This window comes from Pempheris klunzingeri, chromosome 2 (genome assembly GCF_042242105.1).
Source record: "Pempheris klunzingeri isolate RE-2024b chromosome 2, fPemKlu1.hap1, whole genome shotgun sequence".
In the NCBI taxonomy this organism is placed as follows: domain Eukaryota; kingdom Metazoa; phylum Chordata; class Actinopteri; order Acropomatiformes; family Pempheridae; genus Pempheris; species Pempheris klunzingeri.
Genome location: NC_092013.1, coordinates 14,801,739 through 14,828,865, shown reverse-complemented (window position 1 = coordinate 14,828,865; position 27,127 = coordinate 14,801,739). Strand labels below are relative to the sequence as shown.

Sequence of the window (27,127 nt, the reverse complement as noted above, 5' to 3'; positions counted from 1 at the left end):
ACAATGGCGTGAAAAGTTTAGTTCCATTCCCCAAAGTGCCTTGTCACACCCGCAAGCGTCACTTTTTCTGGTACACAGCGAGGCTGCGTGTCTGTGCGCTGATGTCATGGCCGGGCTGCAGAGCGAGCAGCAGAGAGGCGAGCTGGAGTTGGAGTCCAGACTTGGATGGAGCATGGAGGAGGGTGGCAGAGGGCGGAGGAGAGTGGTGCAGGCTTTGTCCCGAGGGCTTTAGTAGGCCTGTCCCGTCTCCACCTGCAGCAGTCCGAGCACGGCTGAGTGGTCTCCAAGTTTCATCCTCCTCTGGGTGGACAAGCTCACGTTCTTAGCCAGGTAGTCTACAGCAGCTACAAAAAAAAGGGAAAAACCACACGTTAGACAGGTGGTAGATTCCTGAGACATATGTCCTATTCACTCTCATTTCATTCCTCTGATTAAGTCTGAAATAAGTTGTGGCAGAAGGGAGTGAGTCAAATGAAAAACAATTCACAGAGAGAGAGTGAAAGATAAAAACCCCTCCCCTGTCCCTTGTCTGAGGTTGGCACACTGCTGGCACGGAGCATGTGCATCCTGGTAAAGTCTCCATGCTGTCACTCAGACGAGTCCCCGTGTGTGTTCTATGTGCCAGTCTTCATTACACTTGGCATCTCTGATTTCATGCCCTCCACACTCCACATGGCCGATCATTTTCATCCTCAGACAGCAGCTCTCTCCTCTCTCCTCCATTCATTACCCATCTACTGTGCTCAATCACCATCTTAATTAACCTCACATCAGCTCACATCCGCACTGCCATCAGTTTCTTGCTGCTGACAAAACACTGGTACGCACACACAAAACGTGACAGATTGACACGCGCTCACGTGCATCCACGCACCACAACACAAACACATTATAAAAAAAGAAAAGAGAAGCAGCAGATCACTACTAGAAGCTGCATATAAATACAAACAAATGTTGGCTAGCTGGCGGTGGCTAGCTTGTCGGGGAAGTGTGCTTCATTTTAGCTCTTATGAATGGCTGTGACAGCATCAGTCAATTATGCTAATCTAATAAAGCAAACTCTTTCCTGCCCTGAGGGTGTGTGTATGTGTGTGTGTGATGGAGAAGAGAGAAAGAGGGAGAGAGAGTGAGGTGGGCAAGAGGACACTGTGGCCCCTGAGGGTGTGCCGTTCTTTGAAGTGGCCCTCTCCTCTTTCCCATCCAAGTGGAGTGGGGTGTGACTAAGGCAGCTCTCTAGGAGGATGGTGGCGGTTTTGGTGGTGGTGTGAGGGGAGGGAGGGAGGGAGGGGGGGTCTTTATCAAGAGCACGTGTCTGCCTGCACCAGCCAGAGTGCAAAGGTCAGGAGGCTCTCTTGCCTGGGAGTTGGGCATCACTTCACAGGCTTTTTTTTTAAAATCTAGTCAACTTAAGAGGAGGATATAAAAGAATGACCTGCTCTTGTGTGGATAAAAGAACAAAGTCACATTTATGCAACAATTCAAGATAAGCACAAATATACAATGTGTAAACGTTAATGCAGACTTTACTCACTCTGGCCGTACTGGCTGTATTGGTAGCCTGCGGTGACGGGGTCCACGCTGTAGCTGGTGGCGCTGTAAGTGGGGGGGCAGTATGACTGGGAGGAGGCCAGGCTGTCCACACTCTTGATGGTGTCAGAGCGCTGGCTGCAGCTGGCTGAGATGGGGTTGGAGCTCTCCAGGCTGCTGTGCAGGGGGGAAATGGAAAAGTCGTGCTGGGGCTGGGAGGGTACGGCACTGGGGTTGCTCAGGATACTCATCACCTGGGGGGGAAAGGGGGAACGGAGGATGTTAGAAATTTGGAAAATTAAGGATCAAAGCATTGACAGAGTTGAGGGAAAGTACTTTTTTTCCTGCAAATATAGAGCCATCCCAGCACTTCACGGTAAAGATGCCAATAGAAATACACCATTTCAACTTTGAAATAGGGAAAGGGAAAAACTTCCCCATCTTTTTTTTTTTTTTTTTGAGAGCAGGGGGAAGGATGCAAGGAGGGTGATGAGGTTAAAAAAAAGAGAAAGGGAACAAGAGAGTCTGTTTCCATTAGCTGGCGCTGCCAGTAAGTGTTCTGCTGTGGGACAGAGGGGTCCCAGGGTGATAATAGACCCACCATCCGTGCCAGACAGCCCCTGTCCCGGAGCCTGAGGCCTGAGCCCGAGCCTACAGCACAACAAGCACCAAGGGAGTCCCTAATCCCTCGCCCCTAGCCTACCCATCTCATGAATAGTAATGGAGTTGGAACTGGTAAATGATCCCCTCAGATCCCCACACAAAGTAGGCTCCACAAACCTTACTGAGGGGCCCGCTGATACTGCAGGTTGAGGCTCGCCTGAATATCACAGTGTGTATATTATTCATAGTGCATAAAAGCTTCCAATTCAATATTCTAGATTAATGTAATAGCATGTGACATTCGTCAGAAGAAGGTCTCAAAAAATGTTAAAATGGAAGAGATTACCTCTAGTGCTAGTCCAGTCTGAAGCACAGAGGCCCAGAACACTGTGAAGAATTTTGTTTTCTTATGCTGCGAGTTTCTTTAAGTGAAAAAGGAAAGTGGAGTGTGTGTGTGTGCGTGTGGGAGGGGGTGGTAAAAAGGGAATTGTCCCACACATGCTTCCCTCCTGTAGCAGGGAAGTCTTCCCTCCAACATCAGGTTCATGTTGAGTTTTGCTATGCTGCACTGGCCTTTGGCCCCTTGGCTGCTAAACCAATTAGCCCATCATGGAGGTGGTTACACAGGGGTGATACACATGCAGACATATGTTTGCATGCTTGCACACATGAATGGACACATGCGTGCACACACAGACACACACACACACACGCTGCAAACATAGAAGCAATGCAGGGGCAAGCCAAACAGTTAAAAAATGATGCACTGAGCCAGGAATATCCCACAGAGGGAAAATTAACCATATTCTGTAAATTAATCATATCTTTAGAAAAAGCCTCCCAGGAAATATAAAGCACTCGAAGCACATCAGAGACATAAAGACCGGTTAGTCATTCCCACATGTTAATTCTATCAGTATGGAAACCCCCACCCCGTCCCCTCCACATCTGTGGACAAAGCATGTGACATGTATCCATAAGAGGGAGATTCATGACCCCTCTTCATGCTGGACACATGTGATGCTCCCTCCCATATGGAGCCGAGCTGCACACTCTGAGGAGGATGAGAGGAGTATACGTCCTGATGGTTTGTGGTGGCGGAAAAGTGAAGGGGGAGAGCTTGTTAAGTGTCCTGAGAGAGACAGCTGCAGGCCATGAGTCCATTTTAGTCATTGGTTAATTGAAGCGTGATTACATCGCTTCTTTATTAAATAGAATAGCCAACAATTGGCCCTAATATTATTCATGCTCATAAAAGTTCTTCAGAAGAAAAAGACTTCTTATCATCGACATTGGAGCAGTTTTGCTATTTTAATGTATCAGGACGGGTCGGCCACTTCAGAGCCTAACAAATGTTGTCATCTGTGAGGATGTCGCTATCCTTCAGTTGTCCTTCCCAAGAAAGAGGACTCTGTCGAAATGGTTTGGGTTTTGCGAGAGGGGAGAAGGTAAGCTCTCCTGGAGAAGTCAGGTTTTCATTAGCTGTGTATCAGTTTTTTGTTCACACTACTGTAAAATGCCGTTTCGCTGGTTCTTCTGTTTTGATGGTATAGATAGAGGTCAATGTGTCTTTTAGATACAGAGTTAGAGTCACTCCAGCCTCTCAGCATAGATGTCCTCTTCCACCCACATCTACAGTATTTTATGTTATCCATAGGTCAGCTTTAATTGCTTGGCTTTGCCACTTTGATGTCCCCATAAAGTTCTCCCGCTTCACATTCAGGCGTTAAATGATACTTAGTCACAAAAGCTCGTAAAAACCGTTTGCAGCTGGATACCTTCACATATTTCTGTTACCACATGCTATGTAAAACAAAACTATATAGATATTAAAATCTGGCACAAAGTATAGTGTTCCTGCTGGCAGTGCTATTCTCCTCAAAGTCCTAGCCAGAAGATTTGCTCTCAGGTAGGAATAAAAAGCTTTTTTAAGATTTCTATATATATGTATATAGAAAGCACACAGCTTGATGGACATTAATGGAATGTGGTTTTGGATTGACAGGCTTATTATCAATGCAATATTTGATGGAGTTTCACTGAAGGGGGTCTGGTGCAGCAGGATGTTACTCAAGTTTTAAATGACACTTCCCAGTATACACGCAGGTGCATTAAACAAGACTTGTGGAGTTTGAATTAGTGTAAAAAAATCTTAACAGCCACATTATTTTTCCTAACATACTCTTTACACTCTTGCAGAGAAGACTTCCTCCCTGCCTCTCCACCCCCCCCCCCCCCCCCCTCCCCTCCTCTCCTCTCCCCCCACCTCCCTCTCTTTCCTTGCATACAGCGTCCTCAGCAGCCCAGAGTTCGTTTGTTGTTTGACGTTGTGTGAGTGCTGGTTTGGGAGATAATGTGAGCCAGGACCTAGTTTAAAGGACAATGCTCCAGGGCGTTCCCTGCCTCTCTCACCCCCTCCCCTCACCCTCTCCTTCTCCTTTTTCCGCTCCCTCTACAGATAGATTACTTTATAAATAATAATAAAAAAGTAATTAATTCTCTCAACTTCTGAGCTCTCCAGCCTGTGGCGAAGTGAATGGGGAAGTGTAAATTGATACAATGTGCATCCTTTCAGATAAATAAATAGCACACTTGAGACACAAAAAGAGGCCCTTTCATACCTCCCTAATTTCTTCAACAGTCAAATTACATTTTTTTTTGTCTGTGTGAATGTTTGACGAGATGTTCTTTGTTGGATTTCTTTCCAGCATAAAACAATGAGACAGAAGCAGAGCTGAGAGAAACACTGTTACACTGAGTGTAACAATAAAAAATAAAGACAAAAAGAAGGGGAAAAGTCAGCAAGCAAATGTAGTGCAAATGTGTTACAATACCACAATTTTTTTATCAAAATGTGTTGGTGTTTTTGCACTTTTTAGTTATAATATCTCGTGCACTTATGTATTGTTACACTTAGCTATGTGGATTAATTTGCCTCAAATCTGTGGCCCTGAAACATGATATTGTGACTGTTGAAGATAATAAGTGGCCATATGAACTCCTGTGTTGGACTAAAACAACACACATCCACAACTGCAAAGACAGGAAATGGAGCAGTGAACATATGATAGCCTATAGAAAGATGGTAAGGGGGGGGGCAGAAGAGAGAAGAGAAAGTGATATAGAGTGAGTGGAAAGTGGAGGCTTTGGGAAGTACAAAGACTCCTGTAGGACTGCGCTGGCCTGAGGGCTAGCCTGCCTGGAGAGCTGATAGGAGCCCCTTCTGTTCCATTCCCGGCACCAGCGCCAACACACCCCACTCCACAAATACTCTTAATCTGCGCAAGACTGGATTAGTTCCTCTGTCACCGATAGCTCCCTGTTCTGCCCAAATCAAAATGCCCCCAAGATGTACCTTTAAGTTAGGCAGAGGTCACCGGGGCAGACTGGGAAAAATGAGCACTCCAAATGTCTGCAAGTTATCTGAGTGGTGCAGAATAGCATCTTGCACCTTAGCAGATCTGCCTGGCTGATACTCGCCTTAGCAGTGGATGATTAAAGATCCACAGTGATGACACTGAATTACAGATCAATATTTGAAGGCCAGTCCTGAGGGTGTGATTACAGGGAAAGAATAGTGTTTAATTCTGTGACCCAGGAGTCACACAGATCCAGTGTCTGGAAAGTGTCTGACTTTGAGAACAGTCAAAATATTAAAGACAATATTTACATATATACACTGTATGTGTAGAAATAAATCTAGAAATGTCTTTGATAACTTTACTAAATTAAACCTTAATTTTTATTGCTACAAATAATCATTTTGAAACAAAACCAACATTAAGGAAGTAAATAACAAATGAAAATATCAGGGGGACCCCCCCTCCCCTCCCCAAGTCAGCCGACTCCTGCTCCCACAATGTTCCACCCTTCCCCCATCTCTCACATGAGAGGGTCGGCCCAGCGGGCAGTAAGGCCCCTCATCTGAGCAGACAAAATGACTATTTAAAAATAACAGTGATTGCATAAATTGAATTAAAGCGTTTTGGTCACGGTGGAGGTGGCGCGAGGGGTGGCGTGGGGCCGCAGCAGACAGCCGGGATGGTGGCAGGCAGCAGATGACGGGCTCTGGCCTGCATGCCACTGCGTTAATTGGCCGCGACACATTAATAAAAACTGAAAAGTGTCGTCCACCAGCATCATAGGATGAAGAGACAGAAGCAGAATGAGAGGTAGAATGGGAAGAAGGGCGGGGGGTTGGTGCTGGAGGGAGAGAAATAGTCCTTTGAAGAATGTGGTGCATATGGGGGGTAGGGGGGGATGCTAATTGTGTTCAATTAATTGGCTGATTGGCACTGACAGAATCTGGGCATTGACAAGTCAGGCACAGATGAGGACGATTAGTGGGCACTGGAACAAGCTGTCACTCCTCACAACATGTTAGCCATCCTGCGCCTGTGTCTCTTCTCCCTGCGCTCCGTGAAGCTGTTCATGCATACAAAACAAGTGGAAACGGAACAGAATTCCTATTTATTTTATAGCTCTTCTCCCTAGCTTTGCAAATTTTCATTAAGCTAATCCTCTCCAGCCCACTTTAGCTCATGCTAGCCTTAGTGTTCAAGAAAGCACAGCTGCTGAAGCAAGAGGAAGGTCTCCCTCCCTCCTAAACGTCCCACAGTATAAGCTATAAACTTGGCCCCGCACTAACCAGAGGTTAATATGCCGTCTATTGGACTGCAATTGGAGAACGTGTGGGGAGCAATCCTCTATTCTCTGCTAGTGATATGCTTGAGTAACTATGGGATGGATTCAGCCACTGGGAACAAGAGAGGCCCCTTCAAAGCGCGCACACAGACATGCACACAAAGACACACGCAGACACACACACAGACTTCAACTCTCCGCACCTTGCACCAACGCCTCTTCTAAATTAAACGGCAGATTTTCTGATTCCAGGAGAGTGGTTTCAGCGAGGCAGGGCCTGTGTGTCTGTGTGTGTGTGAGGGAGCAGCTCCAGAAGGAAAGCGAGGCGGATCGAGGGAGTGAAGGAGAAAAAAAAGGGGGAGGAAGAAGACGAGGTAGGAGGAGGGGAGGGAAGGGTGGGGGTTGTTTGCTAAAAACAGCAGGGGCCAGGTCTAGTGAAAAATGTCAGGTCAAATTGTTCTTGACAGTGTTAATATCTGCACCTCATAGCCATAATTACATGTAAATAAATAGTGAAATAGCTCTCAGCTGGAGACTGAGAGGAGAGAGCTGCTGCATGAGACAACCAGCTGAGGACCCAACCACCTCCCATATTCTCATCTTATTGTCAGGAGGAAGAAAGGAGGACAGATAAAGAGGCACGTGCAATGAAGCCTGCTGGCAATAGATACTCATATTTCTAGCCTTTTTTTCCCCACAAATGCTAAGAAAACTGTGAGTGTTAGATCAACTTTGCCAGCGGGTCACGAGCACGAGTCCACAGTGAAGCAGGGACCGAGAAACCAAAGGGGGACATGCAGAAAGAGACAAGGGGAAGGACGGAATGAGAAAACATGGGTGAGAGAAAGAGTCAGAGAGAGTATTAATCACAGCTATGCACCTGTCAGAGTGGCATCTGGAACTAAAAGGAACCACATGCAGCCAGACAACATCCTGAGACCTCCGGCTAGTAGGACAGGTTCACGCAGCCAGCTCTCCTTCTTCCCCCGGCCGTCCCATAACCCCCTGCACCCTGACCCCTGAACCCAAAGAGTCACCCAGCGTATGTCCCACAAACACTTCACCTGCCCAGTGGCCTGCTAGTGCATTATTATCATTACTGTTATTATTATTATTATTATTTATTTCAATGCAAGTCACCTTCAAATATGTGTGTATGAGGATGGAAATCTCCGTAGATGAGCATGTGACACAGTGTATGTGTGTGTGTAATAGGTATTTTAGATAGGATCGATGTCTGTGCCTATACTTTAATAAAGGCAGTACCACTCTCCACCTTATAGGCATTTCAACTGCGTGGGACACAGCATGTGAATCAGTCTCAGTCATTTTCCTCCTTAAATCCCCATCTTCTAGGATTTACTGAAATTCATATTGGCTGCCTCTGCAAGATAAATGTAAATCACATTCCCTTATATTTACTATTTATCAGGATGCAGCAGCTCACTTTCAGCAGGAAATATCTCTCACCCGCACACAAACACCCTTGCATTTAAATAGCATTTTTATTGTCCGCCATAGCCTTTCATCTGGGCGTAGGGAGAAGAGCTGCCTCTCCAGGGGAGAGAGTTGGAGCAAGAGAGGAAGGTGGGGAGAGAGAGGGAGAGAGAGAGCAAAGCACTATTGGCAAGGCATCATGGGATGACAAAAAGCCAAATGGAGGGAAGGAAGGTTGGTAGGTGAAAAATAGATTATGAATACATAAAGCTCAGACCAAAAATATTTTGGCATGAAAAAGAAAATGGCTTCACTCGGGGTGCTCAGGAGACCTAAAAGATGGAGTGAGCAACAAATGGCTCAGGTACACAGATGGCTAGCGCGCTGCAGCACTGTCTCAGCTATGAGGTCCACATGTAAAGCCACATCTGTGACCATAAGCATCACTCGTGCTGCACGAGTGCCACTCTTTAGTTCTGTCAAGTGTCATAAAGCTTCGAGTTTAGACCGAGAAACAGTACTATTAGTTATGTCAGAGGCTACTGTCCTAAGACACAGTCCATGCAGATACACGTCTGCAAGCTGCAGAAACAAACAAAGATATCTCCAAGATAGCTCCAGCGGAGCATGACGACGACCGCGATGTGTGCAGCAGTACATTTCTGGTGTCACAGACACAGAATCTTTCCTCAGAGTTCAAAAGTGTTGCAAAACAACAGCAAACACTAATAATCTGTGCAGAAACAGTATTGCCAGTGGATATGATTTACAGTCCCTGGATTTTCTTGGCAGCTGCCAACAGCAGGTCTCTTTTTTCTGAAAGCCTCTTACATCTTTTTTTATACTTGCCAAATTGAAACAGTATTTGTTTTAATGGGAGTTCTAATTAACCAGTATGTATTCCCCCTCTTGCTCTGCGAGTGGCTGAGCTATGAATGCAGGCTATGTGCTCATCCCCTTTGATTTGTTGTCAGTGGAGCCTGCCAGCTGACACAGTGCCCGGTGAGAGGCTTAATGCCCAAGTTTTAATAATGTGGGGGACTACATGAATCTCCCCCTCTCATTGGTATTCAGGTGCAGAATGTCTTGTTAGAAGTCAGGGAGGGAGGCGGAATGAAGCCAGAGCTTCAGATTGTTCCGTACATTTTCCCCTCTCCATTTTTTTTTTTTTTGGCAACGGCAGAGCTTGCTTCTTAAAAATAATTCATCCCGTTTTTAAAAGAAGCGTCTGCGCTAGCTAATGGAAGAGCAGCAGCACAGTTTGGAGTCTCCCCTGGCTTATCTCTCTCAGACAGTTGTGGGGAGTCGCTGGTGAGCATGGTGTCAGCGTGCGTGGTACGGTGCAGCGCCGCGCGGGCAGGCAGGCCTGGGGACACAGATCAAAGGGAGGCAGGGGTGAGAGCCGCTCTGCCTCTGATCCCGTGTACGTGTGTGTGTGTTGTCTGTGTGTGTGTGTGTGTGGAGGCCCGGCCCACTCACACAGCCCAAAGGCCCTCCTCAGATACACACATACACGCGGGCACACACACACACACACACACACATCCTTGTCATTCCAAAACACACAACACTTTCATAAAACTGCAAAACAGAAAAAAAGTTCCCTACAAAACTTTGTGAACTTCCTTCATCAAAACAGCAATAAAATCTCTGTCCACCATATCTATAGAGTTCACTCGCCCTGTCACATCTCCCTGTCATGCTGAATAACCAGTGAACACCATACAGCATCACGGCAGACCATTCAACAGTGCATTTCCCACTTAAACTCTGCAAGGAAAATGCCCTGCTTCTTTGTATTCCCTGATGACGGTATTTCTAGACATTTCTCTGAGAAGTGAAACCCAAGCTCTGCCACTGAGCTCCTCTTGCATGGCTTCAGCTCTCCAGTCAGAGCAGTTGTTTTCTTTTCTCTCCCAGCAGGTGTCCCTGTCATGCAATAATGAGGAATTCAGCCCAAATGTCTCCCCACAAATGCAATGTCCATGAACAGCGCTTCAAAGAATCATTTGAAAAGTATCTAAAAGGCTCTTTAGAGTTTCCTATTACCATGTTTTGTTGAAAATATACATTATTCTTGAGAGACAACTGTAAAAGCAGCACCACTTCAGTCAAAGGAAAGCTGCAAATTTTGCTTATTTATTTTCTAGTAAGAGTATGCAGAATTCAAATTTGACGCATTATGTTGGCCGTATACAAGTTTGAGACAATGGCCTGTTTCAGCTGAAATATCAAAAATGAAAAAGGCCGCAGTTAAAAAGCAGACATAAGCTCAAATCCTCAGGTAGAGATGGCTGAAAAAATACTGGAATGCCTGACCTCCATGCCCTTGCTTTTCCTTCTTTCCAACACCTGCTGTGCCGCTAAATGAAACAAGACCAACAACAAAACACACTTCTGGTTTCATACCTTTTGCCCAGCCATGCACAGCTTCACTCTCGCCACCCCTAATATACTGCCTCCCTCAACCAGCCAAACACGTTGTGTATCCCACAATGACAGCAACCAGTTTGAGTGTGGATGGGTTTTCCACCGCCTGTAATGGGAAAATGTGTGCTGTCGGGATAGGTTATGGGATTGGGATGGACGCGAGCTCCTGTCGGGACTGCTGAACGCTGCAGGATTCCATTACAGACTTGGCACCTCGCCACCGCAGCCCATTTACTGGGAATCAGAGAATTTTTGTCAATCTTTACAGCAACAGCTAGGCCATCAATGCCAGACACTTGAAGAAATAGCTTGCACATACCAATGCACAAGCATATCTGCTGCAAACAGATGCTGTCTGTAACTTACAATATCGAATTCTCATTTCCATCTCGATAGAGTCTCTTTGTGTTGTCTTTTTTTCCATTACAGGGAAGGAAAAACAGTAAAAACATGCCGTAAATCGCGAAAAATAAACTGTGAAGTGACGACTGTTTGTTGATAATTTTCCAAAGCTGAAACTGATTTGCCCCTCGATTGAAAATTTGTTTAAATGCAAAGACAGAACAAGGTCTGACTCGTACAAGGTAAACTTGGTGTTTATTGTGTGAGTTTTTGTGAGTTTTCTGTGTTGTGAGTGAATGGCTGCATGTTTGTACAGAGGGAGAGAGGGGGCTGCCCAGCCCAGCCCAGCCCAGCAGGACGCTGCACCACAGAGTGAACTCTGATTCTGCTGTCAGTGGGAACATTCATCTCCATGCTGAGAAACTGATAGGAATGCCACACAGCATTCTGCATGCATTCAATACATTTCAATTCTGTGCAGTGCAAACATGGTGTGACACATCAAAACATCCACACCACATGCATATGCCCCTCTAAAAAAATTAAAACATGACATGAAACCCACAATTGCAGTTGTAAATAAATAAGTGAATGGAAAAAAACAAATAAAATGTGTTTCAGGTGGGTTTTTAAAAACACTTTAATCAAACCCACTTGATAGAGTAATTGAATAGTGAAAATCCATGCTGTACAGTTGCCCAAAGGCTCCTGTCCTAATCCTCACTATGACAGGAAATGTTTAATATCCCAACACATTCTTGAATGCCTGTGAAGAGAGGGAGAGAAAGCGACAGTGTACCCCATGCCAGTATTAGAGAGAGCCATTAATGAAAAAAAAAAAAAAGCGACTCCATGTTCCTGGTGTTTTTCTGCAGGTTTGCAGTGAGAGCATTAGCAGTTAAAGCCCCTGTGCCACGATTAACAATCAAACACGCTGTGAGCCTCCATGTTATCCTCCGTCGCTCCAGCAGGAGAGAAAATCTCTTTTTTGTCACAAAATCCTTAATTCTTTCTTCTCTGAAGAAAGAGGGTAATACCAAGAATGTTTCCAATCTGCTTTGAGAAATATTTGAAGAAAAAAAAAAAACTCCCAATAAAACACGTGTGAACGACGGGGTAATTGTGGACAAATGCAGCATTGAAATTCATTTTCAACTCTTTACACACCATTTCAATCTTATTTTCTGCCTGTTAACCACATCTTGTTGGTGAGGGTGGGCAAGACTGGCCAGTATTGATGGGTAATTGTGTATAATTCACTCCGTACACACGATTTGCATCAATACAATCATTTTTCATTCTGTGCGACTTAAAGCTCAACCCTTACCATAGAGCTGCATTGAAACGCTCATTAATGGAGGTGTCCAAAGAGGTTAACATGTGAAATCCAGCGCTTTTTCAGAGGAGGAAGTAAACAAACCGGCACACACTGTATCACACATTAAGATGGCGGGTAGGAGAACGGGTAGAGAGGATACTTAAGGGTTTCCACCAAGAAACCTAAGCAGCCTGGGAAATGTTCTTCTTTATCGTGACAGAAGGGCACGAGAGCATGCGGAGTGACCAGCAGGATAAAACTACTAGAATACCTCACATGTAGAGAGCACATTGCCTCTGTCACTCTGTACAGAGCTGCATGGAAATCATGCAGTAAAGAGATGAGAAGAATCACACATAGCACTGGAGTCTTCCAGCTGCAGACAATTACGTGAAGAAGATTATGGGTCTACATTTATAAGCTTTAGCTAATTATTTCATCTGCATGTGTTCTCACTGCGCTGCGCAGGATTTAGATGTCCCAGGAAAGTCGAAACCGCTGTTTGGAGCAGCTTGAGCACTTGCGGTACTATCAAGATGAATTTTAATTTGTTGATGCTAATCCAATTGTTTTACAAATGTAGCAATTTAGAGTAGCTAAAATAAATCCAGGGCTTTGGAAGGCGAACATAAAAGCCCACACTGGCAGTTATTTTGCTGAACATGCTGTTTCTGAATTTTAATTTCAGTCAAATACAATTACATATTCTGAGCAGCGAGAGGAGGAGGGGAGGTGGTAGACTGAAGAATGTGAACACTACCTATACGAGGGAATGTTACATATGCTTGCAGGTATATTGAGGTAAAACTTGTCAGACTGACCTGTGGGGAGAGCCCGTTGCCGACAGGATTCATGTGGTTGCTGGATGCTGAAGGGCTCATGAAAGTATCAGAGTAGCTGGAGAAGCTGTGGCGATTGGATGAGAGACCATAAGCAGAGCTGCTGTCAGCACTCAGACCCCCCTGGTGCATGGACGATGGAGGCAGGGGCTGGGGTCTGTGCAATGTGCTGCCCTCTGTCACCAAGAACAACACAAACAAAATTTAACCTCACAAGCTCACAATTAAATTACCTTCTTACAATTTACTAACATAAAATGTCTTTATACATTAAAAGTGTTGGGAAGGACAGGATGAATTAACTTTTTATTATTGCGCCGTACGTATTACTATGTCCAGGCTGCACTGGCTTACAAGGCTCCAGAAATTCAAACAACCCAGGACCACAGTGCATAAACATTTTCAAACAACACAGACGGTCCAGACACTGAACAACAGCTAAAGTGTCCTTCACAGTCAAACGTTCAGACCATCATTGACAGCAGTGACCTCTACTTGTTACAGTTAGGAAATAATTGAAGGCTTGTTTCTTATCCACTGTGACAAAGATGTTATTGTAAACATAACTACTTGCTGCATGGTTCTTATATGCTGCACATGGTTCATATATAATTTATAATGTTATTAAACATTGAACATTAAATATGGATGGCTAATGTGATTTTTACCAAAATTAGATTAAACTCAGTGTACAGAACATACTGTATGTTTCAGACGGAAATATGTTGTGAGGCTGCACGCCGAGGGGTTGGCCTTACCCTGCGATAGTGTGGTGCTGGGGTAGCTGGAATCTGGTAGCTGGTATGTGGGTAAAGTCGGCATCCCTGTAGGTGGGAATCCTCCAGGAAGCAGGTGGTTGAAGGCCGCTAGCTGATTGGCCCCGGCCTGTTTACGCCACCGAGCTCGCCTGTTGCTGAACCACACCTGAAAAGGGGAACACCGACTCAAATCAGCACAAATTCTTTGTTTTTTACTCATTTTCAGCTTTGAGTCCTGAGCTCCTGCAGGCTACAAGTTGGTTTTGTTTTGTTTTTTGTCCACTTCAACTCCATTTATCCTTGAACTGTGAGCATTTAACCGCAATGGACTCTCAGTAGAGACTGCAGGCTCCTGCCACCTGTGATTAATCTGCCAGTTAGTGTGAGTGGTGATGCTGGTGGTAGTTGAGGGTCTGCAGTCCCTGTGGGAGCTGCCAAAGCGGCCCAGTGGTCCATCCCTGTTGTTCTTAAGGGGCTGAAGCTGTGATCTGTGTAAACAGGCTGCCCTAAGCCCCCTTCAGAGGAAAGAAGTCATTTAAAGGTCAGACGTAGGCCACTGGCCTCCACATCACACACCTCATGTGTGTTTATGAAGCTATTAGGTGCTTTGAGAGAGGCCATCACTTTTCTGGAGACACAGAGGTACATTAGCTGGTATACTACTACCTTGCTGTTTTAACGTGGTTGTTTTTAAAGCTTTAAAAGTCAGTTTGAAGAGAAAGAAAGAGGTTTAACTTTTGAGTTCAGACAGAGTTCTAAGGCTGCAAATGGCAAAATGCTCACAAAATGAGCAGCACCAAATTCCCTGATTGAAAGGGGAAAAAAAATAGGACTCTTTAGAACTGCAAAGATTTACACATTTTAAAAAGGCTTCTGCTTCAACAAAACATGAATATAATCAGACTCTTTTGAAAGGAGCCAGCAACCTGTTCCATTTAACCAAGACAAGGCCCGGGCTTCACTGTGTGCTAAGGGTTGAAGGACATTGATCTATGCCTCGCACAGGCAATTCATCAGAGTTTAATACACTGTCAGCGCAGTTCATCTACTGTTGTGTTTCAAACGGCCCCGGCTATTGTGAGAGCACATGAAAGAGGGGGACAAAAGCCCCTCCATACGCCACAGAGAACAGTGGACACAAAGAGGGGGCGTCCCTTTTAAACAGGTCTTAAAGAGGGACACTTTCAAGGGGACTTACACAGCGACATACTCACTGCTTTTTGGGGGCTGCCTCTTTTTGTACACACAAACATACATATAAACTCGTATAGGCCTACAAGGGATCTCAGCTCAACAGAGATCTTAATTTGAATGTGCTTCTTTTCCCACACAGTCACTGCCTCTGTAAAGACCAAGTGATGTTTTTTTGCCTATAGCTTGGTTTAGTGTTGAGCGCGCACTAGAAAGAAAATGGGATGCAACAGGCGACGACTGTGTCGGGCAAACCTCAATTATGCAATTGGAAAACCAACAGGAAATCTTTATCTCAAGCCTGATCGCTTCTAAAGACCCCGTTTGAGTCCTTCAATCAGCTATTTCAAAACAAATGTGGTGTGTGGCTCCAGTGAAATTTCTGCTATTGGGATGTAGTGGAGCGTGGTCCAAGGTCTGAACTAAGCTCCTACTGGGCCAGACAAACAGCTGCCTGGCCCTGGGGAGGGGGCACGGGGGGCACACCCCTTTCTTCCACACACTCCCCATCACCCCACCCCGCAGTGCCACTTCACCTCCGACCTCATCCACTCACCCCACCCCTCTTTTATGTTCACTTTAACTTCCTTCCCCCGTTGTCATCCAAGCTTAGGAAGGAGGTGTTCCATCATGGCAGACACAAAAGTCTTAAACACTGAAGTCCGCTCTTTGCTTTTACTATTAACCTTTTATCTGTGCTGCATTTTCAGTTTTCAGTGTTCCCGCAATCTCCCACTCTTAACTTTACTAATGTTTCCTGTGCACATGTACATTAATTTTCAGCTGCTCCAACACAGAGTTAGGCATGTCCTTTGCAAAAATAACTTCTCTAACAAATATGATCCCATGGTTCTTACCACCGTACATTAGGTGTACATTTATAAATCCTTGCCTTTCGCAAGTTCGCTATTGAAATTCATCATCAATACAAAGCGTATTCTTTGTTTAAACCTTCATGGAACTGAAAATGGTTTGTGAGACCTGTCATTATACAGGAATGTGTCACTCATTGTCATTATGTAATTCTTTCAGGTAGTAATCATAAAAATCCAATCCAATCCAGTCCAGAAATCCAACCTTTTCTCATGGAAATTACATTTCTATACCACAAAACTGTTCTGTGTTTTGGTTGAATGTGAATTAACACTTTATTCGTGTGAGAAGACACTGTACATTTTTTTCAATTTTAAACCAAGATCAAGTGCTGTGAGTGGCTACATATAACCTTAAAAAATCATGCTTTTGTTGCTACAAGAAGATATTGTAGGGAGGACAAATTAAATAAGCTGTCAATAAATATCTGGCTGATACATCAGTATCAACAATGGGTCTTGGGCAGATATGTTCATGAACAGCATAGCCTTATTATGTTGATGAAAAATCTAATACAGCTCACATAATGTTTCTTTCAAAATGTATTTGCTGTAGCAAATGCGTAGTATAAAAACATTTCTATGGGACAGGGTTGTCTGATCAAGATCCCTTCAGCTGCCAGAAAAACTCATAGAGGAAAGTCACTGAAGGGTATCTTCATGATTTATTGGAATTTGCAGTATTCTCAGGCTTTGAACACGCTTGCTTCAATGTTAATATCCTACTATTAGCTAAACTACCAAACAGGCTGCAGCTCTATTGGGTTAGTGTGCACAAAGCCAGGTACAGTGTGTCCACTTAAACATATAGGACAAGAGAGGAGCACCGACTGAGAGACCTTCTCCAACAATCGTCAGGCTCTCAGCACAGACTGGGATAAACATGTACACAAGTGGTGATGCACATGCACACAAGTGCCCATACGCTATCAAACACATGCATACAATATGAGCACACTCTTACACGTACACACACTCCGTGTACACAGACTGACACACAGCCTGAAGCTGAGGATTTGAGGCTGCGCTCTGGAACCTGATCACAAAGTCACCTTGGACCACAGATTCTCCTCTGCTCTCCCCAATCCGTTTTAATTCTCTGCAGTACAGAGAGCTGCAGCGCTCCTCCATGTCTCCCCTATCTACCTACAAGTGTGCCGCAGAATTCATGTGGCTCACTTCTGTTTCATTTTCACGGACTAAAGGGTTTCTCTGGATCCACTGCACCTGGACACGTCTGCGCTGCATCTCTGAATGGTTATGGAGAAAGTTTTGGGAGGCAGGGAGGATGGAAGAGCAGTAGCCCATCTTATAGAAGGCAAGCTTAGCCCTGCTTGTGAAACAAAGGAGGAAGACATCGTCCGAGAAGGGTGAAGGTTGTTGAAGAGCACAACTAGAAGGGGGTCTATGTGCGAACCTCAAACCTCCATAACAATTCTAACAGAAAGCCATAACATTCACAGTTTTACTCCCCAGTTCAAGTTTGGTGGTTTGCATCGCTCCATTGCCTTTAATCCTCTATTCACTCTAAGCCAACAGAATCGATTCCCAGCGATCAAGTGGCATTTTGCATTTTCTTATCCTTAGTGATGCTTAGTGATAATACACACTCCACACATCGTAAACGTGTGACACTGCACTGCAGTAAAAACCTCTCTTTCTTCCTCTCTTAAATAGGATCACTCATATTTCAGAATTCCCCGTTCAAACAATCCTCCATGAATTATTTTGTCAAAGACAAGCACTGAATATGTGACGCCTTTCAGGAGCCAATTTGCAACATTCGGTAGATGAATACCAAGAGCCGAGATAATGACAAAACAAAATGTGCTGCTGACTTCATATCCACAAAAACACAGAGGGGTGATGCAACCAGCCTCAACATACAAATCCTCTTCTGTCTCATACCACGCAATGCCCCCCTCCCTCACACCTCCTCCTCCTCTCTCCTTCCCCTCTTCTTTCCCCTCGCTCTCTCTCTCTGATTCCCTCCCTGCTTGCCTTCCAGACTGGCACTATGCTAATTAAAGTTGCTAGGAGTGTGAATTTGAGAGGAGAGTGGGATTAGCTTGATAAGTATCAGGAGTACAGAAGCACTGTACCAAAGTCATTTAAATTCTAATAATAAGAAACTGTTAGAACATTCACACTGATGCATTGCAACAATTTCTCCCCTACAATCTACACAAATCCTATTTATTCCTTTATGAAACATAAACCCATACTGGCGGGAATACAGCTGCCTGTTGGGTTTGGTTGTCACCACTCAGCTCTATTGTGATTTTCTCTCTTGCCGCTAGTACTCAACTGATATTATAACAATCAGGAAACTGTGTATTACCTCTTGATGCCTCCCTATTGGATTATGTTTTCTCCAGCTATATTGAACACTTGTTCAAATGCATCAGCATGAGTGTGAATTTGTCTGTACTAGTCTGTCACACAAGGCCTAGATACAGGACTTTTGCCTTTGTTCATGCCATGCACCAACAGGCCAGCACAAGCCACAGACAAAGAGAGAAACTTTTTACCAAATTGATTTGCACGCTTCGTAAAAACCAATGCTTATACCTTATTAGATTCCACTAAGTATAATAGCTACATGCAGAATGTTTATTGGTAATGAAAGAGGATCTATGTGACAGATTTGGTAAAGTGAGCTTGAGGCGGCATGCTGAGATGATGAGCCTCAGCCGAGACTCAGGAGTCACTCTCTTAAAAACTTCAGCCTAAATAGAGGAGAATGTAATTTGCTTCATCTGTGTGTGCTGATTTACAGCGGCCTGCAGCCCATTGCACATACCCCCTCCCTCAGTGCTACCCCCACCTGATCCATCCCTTAAGAGGGAACGGACACAAATGATGCTCTCTTCTCTAATAGCTCATGGAATGGCTTTGCTGCCCATTCCTGTTAAAACTGAGGGGCTATCAGATGGAAAGTGGCAGTGCACACTGCATCAGCAGTGCATACACTGAAGGTAGACTTGGCAGTATCCCCTCCCACTGAGACAGCCTGGAACTAATTGCTGAGAGATACGGATCATATCCCACAATTTGTCAGTTGGGGTGATAAAACCATTGCAGGGCTCGCAGTGGTGAGGGAGCGCTGGTAGCTCCGCTGAAAGGGGCAGTGGGGCTGATAAAGATGGATGGTGAAAGGGTCTTAAAATGGCAGACGAGGGCAGACACAAGGGAGTTAGCTCTGTTTATGAGTTTAGGTTGTGAGTCAGTGCTAAGCCAAACACTTCCACAAGAATCCAGCACTTTAATTTACAACACGGCTTCGGGCTGCAGCGGTTGAGTGCCGGTGCAGGCGTGTTTTGCGCCTCACGAGTACGGCTTACCTCTGCATCCAGCCTAAAAAAACTGCTCTCCACATTATCACCATGTTTAATGGACAACGGATAACAGTGAACCATGACTGCGGACACAAATTCAAGTTAAAATACGAGTCTGTAGGAGCACCGACACCCCCTGCCTTACTTCTCAGCACCAAACATCAGTTTGTCTGTGAACGACATCTGGAAGATGCGTCATTGCAGCTGTGCTGGAGAAGCTTTGCTCTCAGGCCAAAGGGTCTCCTCTCTCCTGCCCTGTGATGGGCCTTTTGGGCACCTACAAGAGGAGCCCAGCTGCTGGACATTTTCAGAACGCTGTGATTCAAACAACACCCACATGTACACATCCTCAAATTCACATTTAAACAGGACTCTTGGAGATTTAGCTTGTATTTATTATTTCATTCTTCATTAAAAAGGGTTAATTGTTGTTGATTTTTTTGTGGTATTTCCAGTAGTCATTTAGAATGAGTTTAAGAACTTGAAAAACAACGATTCCTCAAATCTATCACTATACACGCTCAGCAAACTTCATGCAACTTTAGACATTATTTATTTTGGCTACTAGAAGCCCATTATTTGTAACCTTCTCAGAAAATTAAGTTTGAGTTGACCTTTTGAGACTTTCAAAGCCTTTAAGAATTAGATTATGAGGAAAACAGAATTAACAAATTATAGCAATGACTCAAATTCCTCAGGTTTTCACATGACATCATTTAAGTCTATTACCTAACAGCAAAGACACAGCAGTCACTCCGTTTTCTCTCTTCTCTCACTTTCATGTTTAAATATTTTTGTCAGGCTCCATAAATACACAGGTGTTAATATAAGCATGGATTTTGTTCTCAAGCCTGATGCGTTACTGTCCTACATGATGACTTTAACTTGCACATAGTGCTTTTGTACATTTCCGTAAAAAAAAAAAGTGATTTGTACAATTATGTGGCCATATTAAACCATGTTAGGATTCTTGGAACGCATCTACAAAATGTAAAATTGGATTTACTTTCTAGATATTTATTATTAGAATGCGTTAGAGTTAACTTTCAATAGATATTATAAATGCTTTCTGTTCTTCCACCTCTTGTACTCATTTACGTTTTATGCACCAAAATAAATCCTAATATATTTCCTTATAACAGCCGTGAGATAAATTTCTCCTCCCTTGAGTGAGGCATTAAACACTCAGACATATAGGACATGCATGTTGGGAGGTTTCAAGATGGACAAAGACATGTGTGGAATTAGTTACCCCAACTGCATGTTTGTAGTGTGATGAACAGTTAGCATGCGGTGAGGAGTTTGGGGGCTTCAGAGGGAGTGTCAACGACTGTGGTAAGAGGAGAGGGGTGCCCCAGACCTTTCTTTTTTCTTTTTTTTTTACTAGAGGCTGATTGATTAATGTTGTTGTCGGGGCATAGGGTCCCTGGAGAGGATGAGGAACCTTGTGTGATATGTGGAGAGTTTTACAAGCAGCGGCGAGCTTGAAAGTGATGGGATGAGATCCTGGCCAAAGGCCGAAATGAAAAATCCATCAGGAATGCATTCCCTTTCTGTCCTCTCCTCTTTTTTTCTCCCTCTCTTCGTCTTTGGAAGAACAGCTGCTGCTATAACTCTACTGTACATATCTTCCTTCAGTCCTACATACAACCACAGGGCACACAGGCTGTCAGACGGGTTCCTGGGTCTGAGGTGTGAAGATGAGGAGAGTCTCTGTCAAACATCATGAACATGAAGGCTAATAGTTAGCAGCAGACTGCCTTACACACACAGCACAACACGGTAAAAAGGGCGGGTTCCTCTCGACAGATGTATAAATAATTGCCATGGGTAAAAGAAGGGGCATATATTATGTTTTTAGAGGGAGCACCTTTGAGGAGGAGTTCAGTCAAGCGTGATGCTTTTTACCAAGTGTTTAGAGGAATTATGGTATTTGCTGCCTAGGCAGCACACATCCCTGTTGGGTCTCCACAACATAAACCATAGTGTGAGCCTTTTTCTCTCAATGATACTCAGCCACTACAACATATGGATGTTGACAAGTGGAGTTTTTACAGTTAGCAGTCCAATTACATGTTTAAAGCGCTGGTTCACCTGAAAATACATACTTCCCCTCTTATCTCCAGCCATGCAGACAGTTTCTGTTTATTGAGGCTTTCATTAGCAATCTGTCTTTCCAAAAACAATGTCTTTGTTGTTTGGGTGATTAACAAACATGATGGGTTGAGAGCAGCTTTCACTGGGGAAGTTTCTACCAAAGAAATGGTCCCTATAAAAAGATTGACAATGTGTTCTCTTGGTTTAATAGAGTGGCGGACACATTGTTTGTGGAAAGAAAAGTTGCTGTCAAATTGTTTAAATGCATATTCTTCCTTTAGGTATTTGGATGGATGCAGAAACCTCAAGGATGGGTGTTAAACTTTCTGCTAGGTACATGTATGTATATATATTAATAATTTGGGTGAACCAACAGGGAGACTGCAGCACCATGCTTGGTCTCACTGCTGCTGTCAGTGGTTTGTCTAACCTGTACTCTCGCTTCTGTGAGTTTTGTCCTCTGAGCCAGCTCCTCTCTGGTGTAGATGTCTGGGTAATGTGTCCTTTCAAAAGCCTTCTCTAGCTCCTCCAGCTGCTCAGCGGTGAAGGTGGTGCGACTGCGTCTCTGCTTCCTCTTCAGGGGCAAGTCAGGCTCCGAATCCACATCTGAGCCTTCATCCGTGCGGTTACCTGGGGTGAAAAGAAAAGACAGAGGGCCATCTGTGTGATCACGGAACGAAAACAAGTTAAGGAGTCTGTTGTGTGAATTAACTGAGGGGTATTTGTAGAAAATAGCATCAAATTCGAGCTGAAACTGATCAAGAAGTTACTCTAACAGCATTATCTGCATTTTGGTGCCTCTTTTGCTGCTCAAGGGAGCGGGACTGGCAACACAGAGGAATCAAATGCCGGCCTCTCCTCTCTCAATATACAACTGGGAGAATATTATCTTAATCTGTGGATATTTATTTAATATAGAGGAGGCCCTGATACACAATCCTGCCTCTGTGAGGGGCCCCAGAGGCTGTGAAGGCAGAGGGCTGAGGGGGAGCGGGGGTGTCAGTGGGTAGAGGGGTTAATCTGCACAGGCCACCTTGCTGCTCCTCACCCTGCTTTTCTCTCTCATTGGCCCTGGGCACACTGCTCATACACAGCACAGCCAAAGTGTATAAAATAGAACACAATATCACACCAAAACCATTCAGTCCCATGTGTTTCCATCTGCTGTCATTAAATGAATTAGAACATATTTTACATTACTTTTTAGGCATTCAACTAAGCTGAATTTTTGCTCGAGGAATATAGATACAGCACAAAGCTGTACAATCCGGGCCGACAGGGAAATTTTTGACAGCAAATACGCATTACCATTGCACATTACCATTATAACTGAATTTAGAAAATTGCATCATTTTCACCTCCTCTGCATGTCTATTCAAACTACATGGCCCTTTTCATTTCATGTCATAAAATTCATATTTTCATAATTTCCTCATTGAGACATTGACAAGACGGCGTGATGTGCCAGTGTTGCTCCAGGCCTAGTTGGATTGCATCATGCTCAGTCCAGAAAGTGTGGGAGAGAGAAAATAAAGGGAGATATTGAGGAAGAGGGTGTATGAAGAGATTTCTGCCTCTGACAGAGGCCCTTTGCTATTCAGCTCAAATGAAAACTATAATGCTCACCTGAATGTCTCGCCTTAGTGAGTACCTACCGTCTAATTCATTGTTTTACAGCTCCGATCTCTGTTTATAGCTCACTCCAGTCAAATCTTTCAACATAAGTGGACAAAAGAACACTCAAACCTAGCCTCCAAATAACAACTGTGAGAACAAAAGAGCAACAGAGCTGGCGGAGTCTCAAGGCCAGCTCCAGAGTTTAATTAAACAAGGAATTATGGGATTATATGGAGACTATCATTACAGGCCACTCTATGAGTCTTCTACGAACATTTTTTTGTCCCCCTGAGCTCATGCTCAATGATTCTCTGCGGATTACATGTGGCCGCAGGACATGAGGCCGCATTCATTAAATCAATTCTTCAGTCTTATCCTTTTTAATAAAGATTGATTCTTGAAGCACAGACTCACTCCGCTGCAGAACACCCTTGAACATACAAAGTTGAATATGTACATACACCACATATCCCTTTGTTGGTTTTCATGAGGATGCGTATATCCATTTGCCCAGTAACTTGCCATGACGACACTTGAGACCAGCCCGGCAGTCTGCAGATCACTTTCCAAAGTCACCTCTGTGTCCTACAGGGAGACGTGGGGGCCAGAGTAGACACATACTCAAGGGGCTCTGAGAAAGACACTAAAGTCTTCTCCTCCTCCTCAAATTATTTTCTTTTCCTCCCCTTTGTTTGAGGCGCTTTCACAGACTTTATTTTGCAAGTAAACCACTGTGGCAATCTGTGTCACATTTAACATGCTATCAGGCTAATGACTGATAAAGCTCAACAGACAATGGCTTGTACTGCTCCTCTCCATTAAGCCCTACAGAGCCAACACATCTGCTCTTGTACATGAACTAGAGGCACAAGGTCAACAGCCCTGCCTGAAATGAGCGAGGCAAAATGGAAAATGGCACACGCTGCATGGGGCCAACTGGGATTGGGGTTGGACATAAAACTCATCTATATGCTGACTACATTTGGTGAATAGAAGACAGAAAATATATTAAAACACATGGCTGCTGTCTATGTTGATGCCAATGTGAAACTGATTTCTGGTTAACATACAGAAGTGTTACAATAGTCTTCAGATGACTTAGAAACATGATCTGAATACATGTCAGTGCACACAAGCAGGTATAAAGACAGAGAACAACCATTTTTCTGGACCAAAGTCACTTTGAGATCTAAATGCCATTTTCTTCATTCATTCATTCATTCATTCATTCTCTCATTTCTCTCTCCCCTCACATGTGCCAGTGTTAACAATCAGAGACATAATAAGTCCCTGCAGGCTGTCAAGGTCAATTTCTTAATGGTCCACTCGGCACAAAAAAGTACATTCTGATTAGACCTTTGTATAATACGTCTGCGCTAATTCCATTCACAGGTCCATGGGATATTGATAAACCACTCATGCCTTGTTTCATTACTTATCGTCCAATTAGAATCTAATTATGTGCCATCCAGTGGGCATGATTACCAACGTGTACTCTCCTCCAGGGGCCCTCTGAGGCTTTTCCCTGATATTGATTTAAAATTCAGCCCATTATAAATAGGAATTAATCAGGTTTACACATTGCTTTGTCTAGGTAAGTGCTTGATTAAGATTAAAAATAACACTGGGCATGGCTTGAGTAAAAGCTATGTTGACCTAAATTCACGTCACGTCATACAGGAAAGATTGTAGAGAAAAAAGCTTTGACTTGCAAGCGTTAACGTCATTGGACAACTCAAGACGGTCGTATGACTTCAGAGTTGAGGGTGAAAAAGACTGTACACTGACAATATAAACCTACATGAGCTTATTTACATCAAGCGACGGATTTTAGATAACACGAGGTGTTCATATTTGTTTGGTTTTCAGTTAGTCAGCCAACAAAGATATGAGTTGTGCCCCAAACCAGTTTGTGCTCGACAACTCTGCTCGCAGAAACAAACAAACTATGGTTGCACAGGGGGTGAACACAACATATTTGCATCAGTTAACAATTGGTTAACACTGTTTTATTTAATGTGGTTTATTCCATATTAGAAATAATCCATGATGATGTGGAGAACCACCAAATTATTGCACCCTCATGTGACTTCACTTTAATGATGCCTTAATTCTGACCAGACCTGAAGGACTTGTGCAGCTAGTTAATAGTTTTGAGGTCACTATGAGGTTTAAAGCCTGCTCTCTCCCCTGATGCTCCTCTGCTGACCCTGCAGACAGACCTCTTAGACTACAGGCAGATGGGATCCTCATCATCACCATTTCCTCAAAACCCCTCCCCTCCTCATATCGACCCCATCCCCACCTACTCCTCCAGCCCTTCTTCACCCTCCAACCCTTCAGACTCCAGTCCTCCACCTTTACCCCCGAGACGCTGAGGTAATGCTGATTAAACAGACAGCTGTCCGCTCAATATGGCAATTAAGACTAATAAACTTCATGTTTACCAGGTTGTTGAAAAATGTTGGCTAAGTATGTGCATCTGATTCTTTGAGGTGAACCAGTAACTATGTTGTTGAGTACGTGTTCATCATGAAGCATTACAATCAACAGTATTAGCAAAAAACCTCTATCCATTTTTAAGAGCGCATCCTTTCATGAATTACACCAAGAAAAGTTAAAAAGCTGATTTAGCATTATTCTGAAAATGTCTAAACCGACTCTAAACTCTAAAACTAAAAAAACATGGATAAATGCCTGTACACCAAAACACCAAAATCCTCCATGAAAACAAAATAACACAAATTAGACGCAACAGCAACCCTGGCTTATTTTTTGCAAATGTAAATGATTAAATGAAAAAAGAAATGACTAAATCTGTAATAATAATCAGAAATCAAAGTTTTCTCTGTTAAAAATCATTAAATAAAAACAGGTGTCAGGTGTTTTATTCCCTCATCTCTAACTCACCTGTGAGCAATTTTAGCCTGAAGTTAAGTAGTGCTCATCCTAGTCAGACTGTCTCTGATATCATAACCCATGGCCTCAATATCAGCCATACCTTTGCAAACTATCCAAGACAGAGGGACAAAAACAGACAGGGCTTTGGCAGTGCAGCATTAGCTCATAATGGCTCATTTTGAAAAGCATATTAGTTCCAGCATAATTACAATCAGGCCTCACGCTCTGTGTTTTGCAGGCATTCACAGGACCAGCCTCTGAGCACCGAGTCACACCAGTTGACTGTGACTGACAGCAGATTTAGTTTAAAATGGTGTTTTTTCCTCCCTCTTTTTTTCCCACAGGACAAAAATAACACCGCATCTTTTCTCCCTATTTATGTTGACTTGTTTATTTTGTGCCTACCTTTTGTCGTAGTTGATACTGCAATTATACTTTTTGTCAGTCAGAGGGGGTGAATATCAAAAGGCCTAATTATGCAAACAGGCCTGTGATAAGAGGCATCTGCCTGAGATGGGATCTGCTATCTCTGACATGCATCTGTCTCTGTGCTGTCTTTGCGGCTCCAGGCCTGCATATAAACAGCCCTGCCTGTCCCCAGGACTGCATGCGATTCAACCACCAACACTGGAGTGGAGGGATGTTTCGGGGGCGGGGGGGATCGTGCAGCAACATCAAATAACTAACAACTTCCCAATTTGCATTTCTCTGAGAATGGCGCGGCGTCTCTGTTTAATGCACTTGCCTGTTCATCCCAAAGGGGTTGCCAAGTTAAAGGAGGCATGTGATTCAAGGCATTTACCGAAGGATGTATCTGAGATAGGAACCTTATGTGAATACAAGATAGACGACAGCGATAACCAGGATGGTTTACAGACAAATTCTCTATGAATAATCTTTTCCTGTAGTTATCTCCCTGCAAGTGACAAACAAAAACAAAATTTCAAAAGTGAGCATAGCCTCAGCAAGGTTGGCATTTATTCATATATATATATATTAGATTAAAATATTCAGAGCAACATACCAAACAATTTGTAAAAAGACTGCTTATGTGGCAATATCTAGTTAACTGTTTGCTTAGTTTGGTAACATGCCAAAATGCATCATCAATTTCTTCTGCTTGTCAGTGACCTTCTCTGGGTCGTAATTTGACATTTAGCTGAAATTGAATCTGGATGAGATGTGTAACTATACATAAAGATATTAAAACTCC

The 27,127-nt window shown here is 43.8% G+C and overlaps 1 protein-coding gene across 3 annotated transcripts in view; it reads right to left on the bottom strand.

Moving 5' to 3' along the window:
• Positions 1–228: 228 nt before the first annotated feature.
• pax7a (paired box 7a) overlaps positions 229–27,127 on the bottom strand; it is a 42,810-nt gene continuing 15,911 nt past the window's right edge. For 2 of the 3 annotated variants that reach the window (XM_070837960.1, XM_070837976.1), the window contains exons 5-9: positions 21,827–22,026; positions 13,899–14,064; positions 13,123–13,316; positions 1,532–1,781; positions 229–344 (exon numbers count right to left, since the gene is read on the bottom strand). In XM_070837960.1, coding sequence (XP_070694061.1) covers positions 229–344; positions 1,532–1,781; positions 13,123–13,316; positions 13,899–14,064; positions 21,827–22,026 — 926 coding nt within the window. Of the gene's footprint in view, positions 345–1,531; positions 1,782–13,122; positions 13,317–13,893; positions 14,065–21,826; positions 22,027–27,127 lie in introns of all 3 variants that reach the window. The other variant, XM_070837968.1, reaches the window with a different exon arrangement.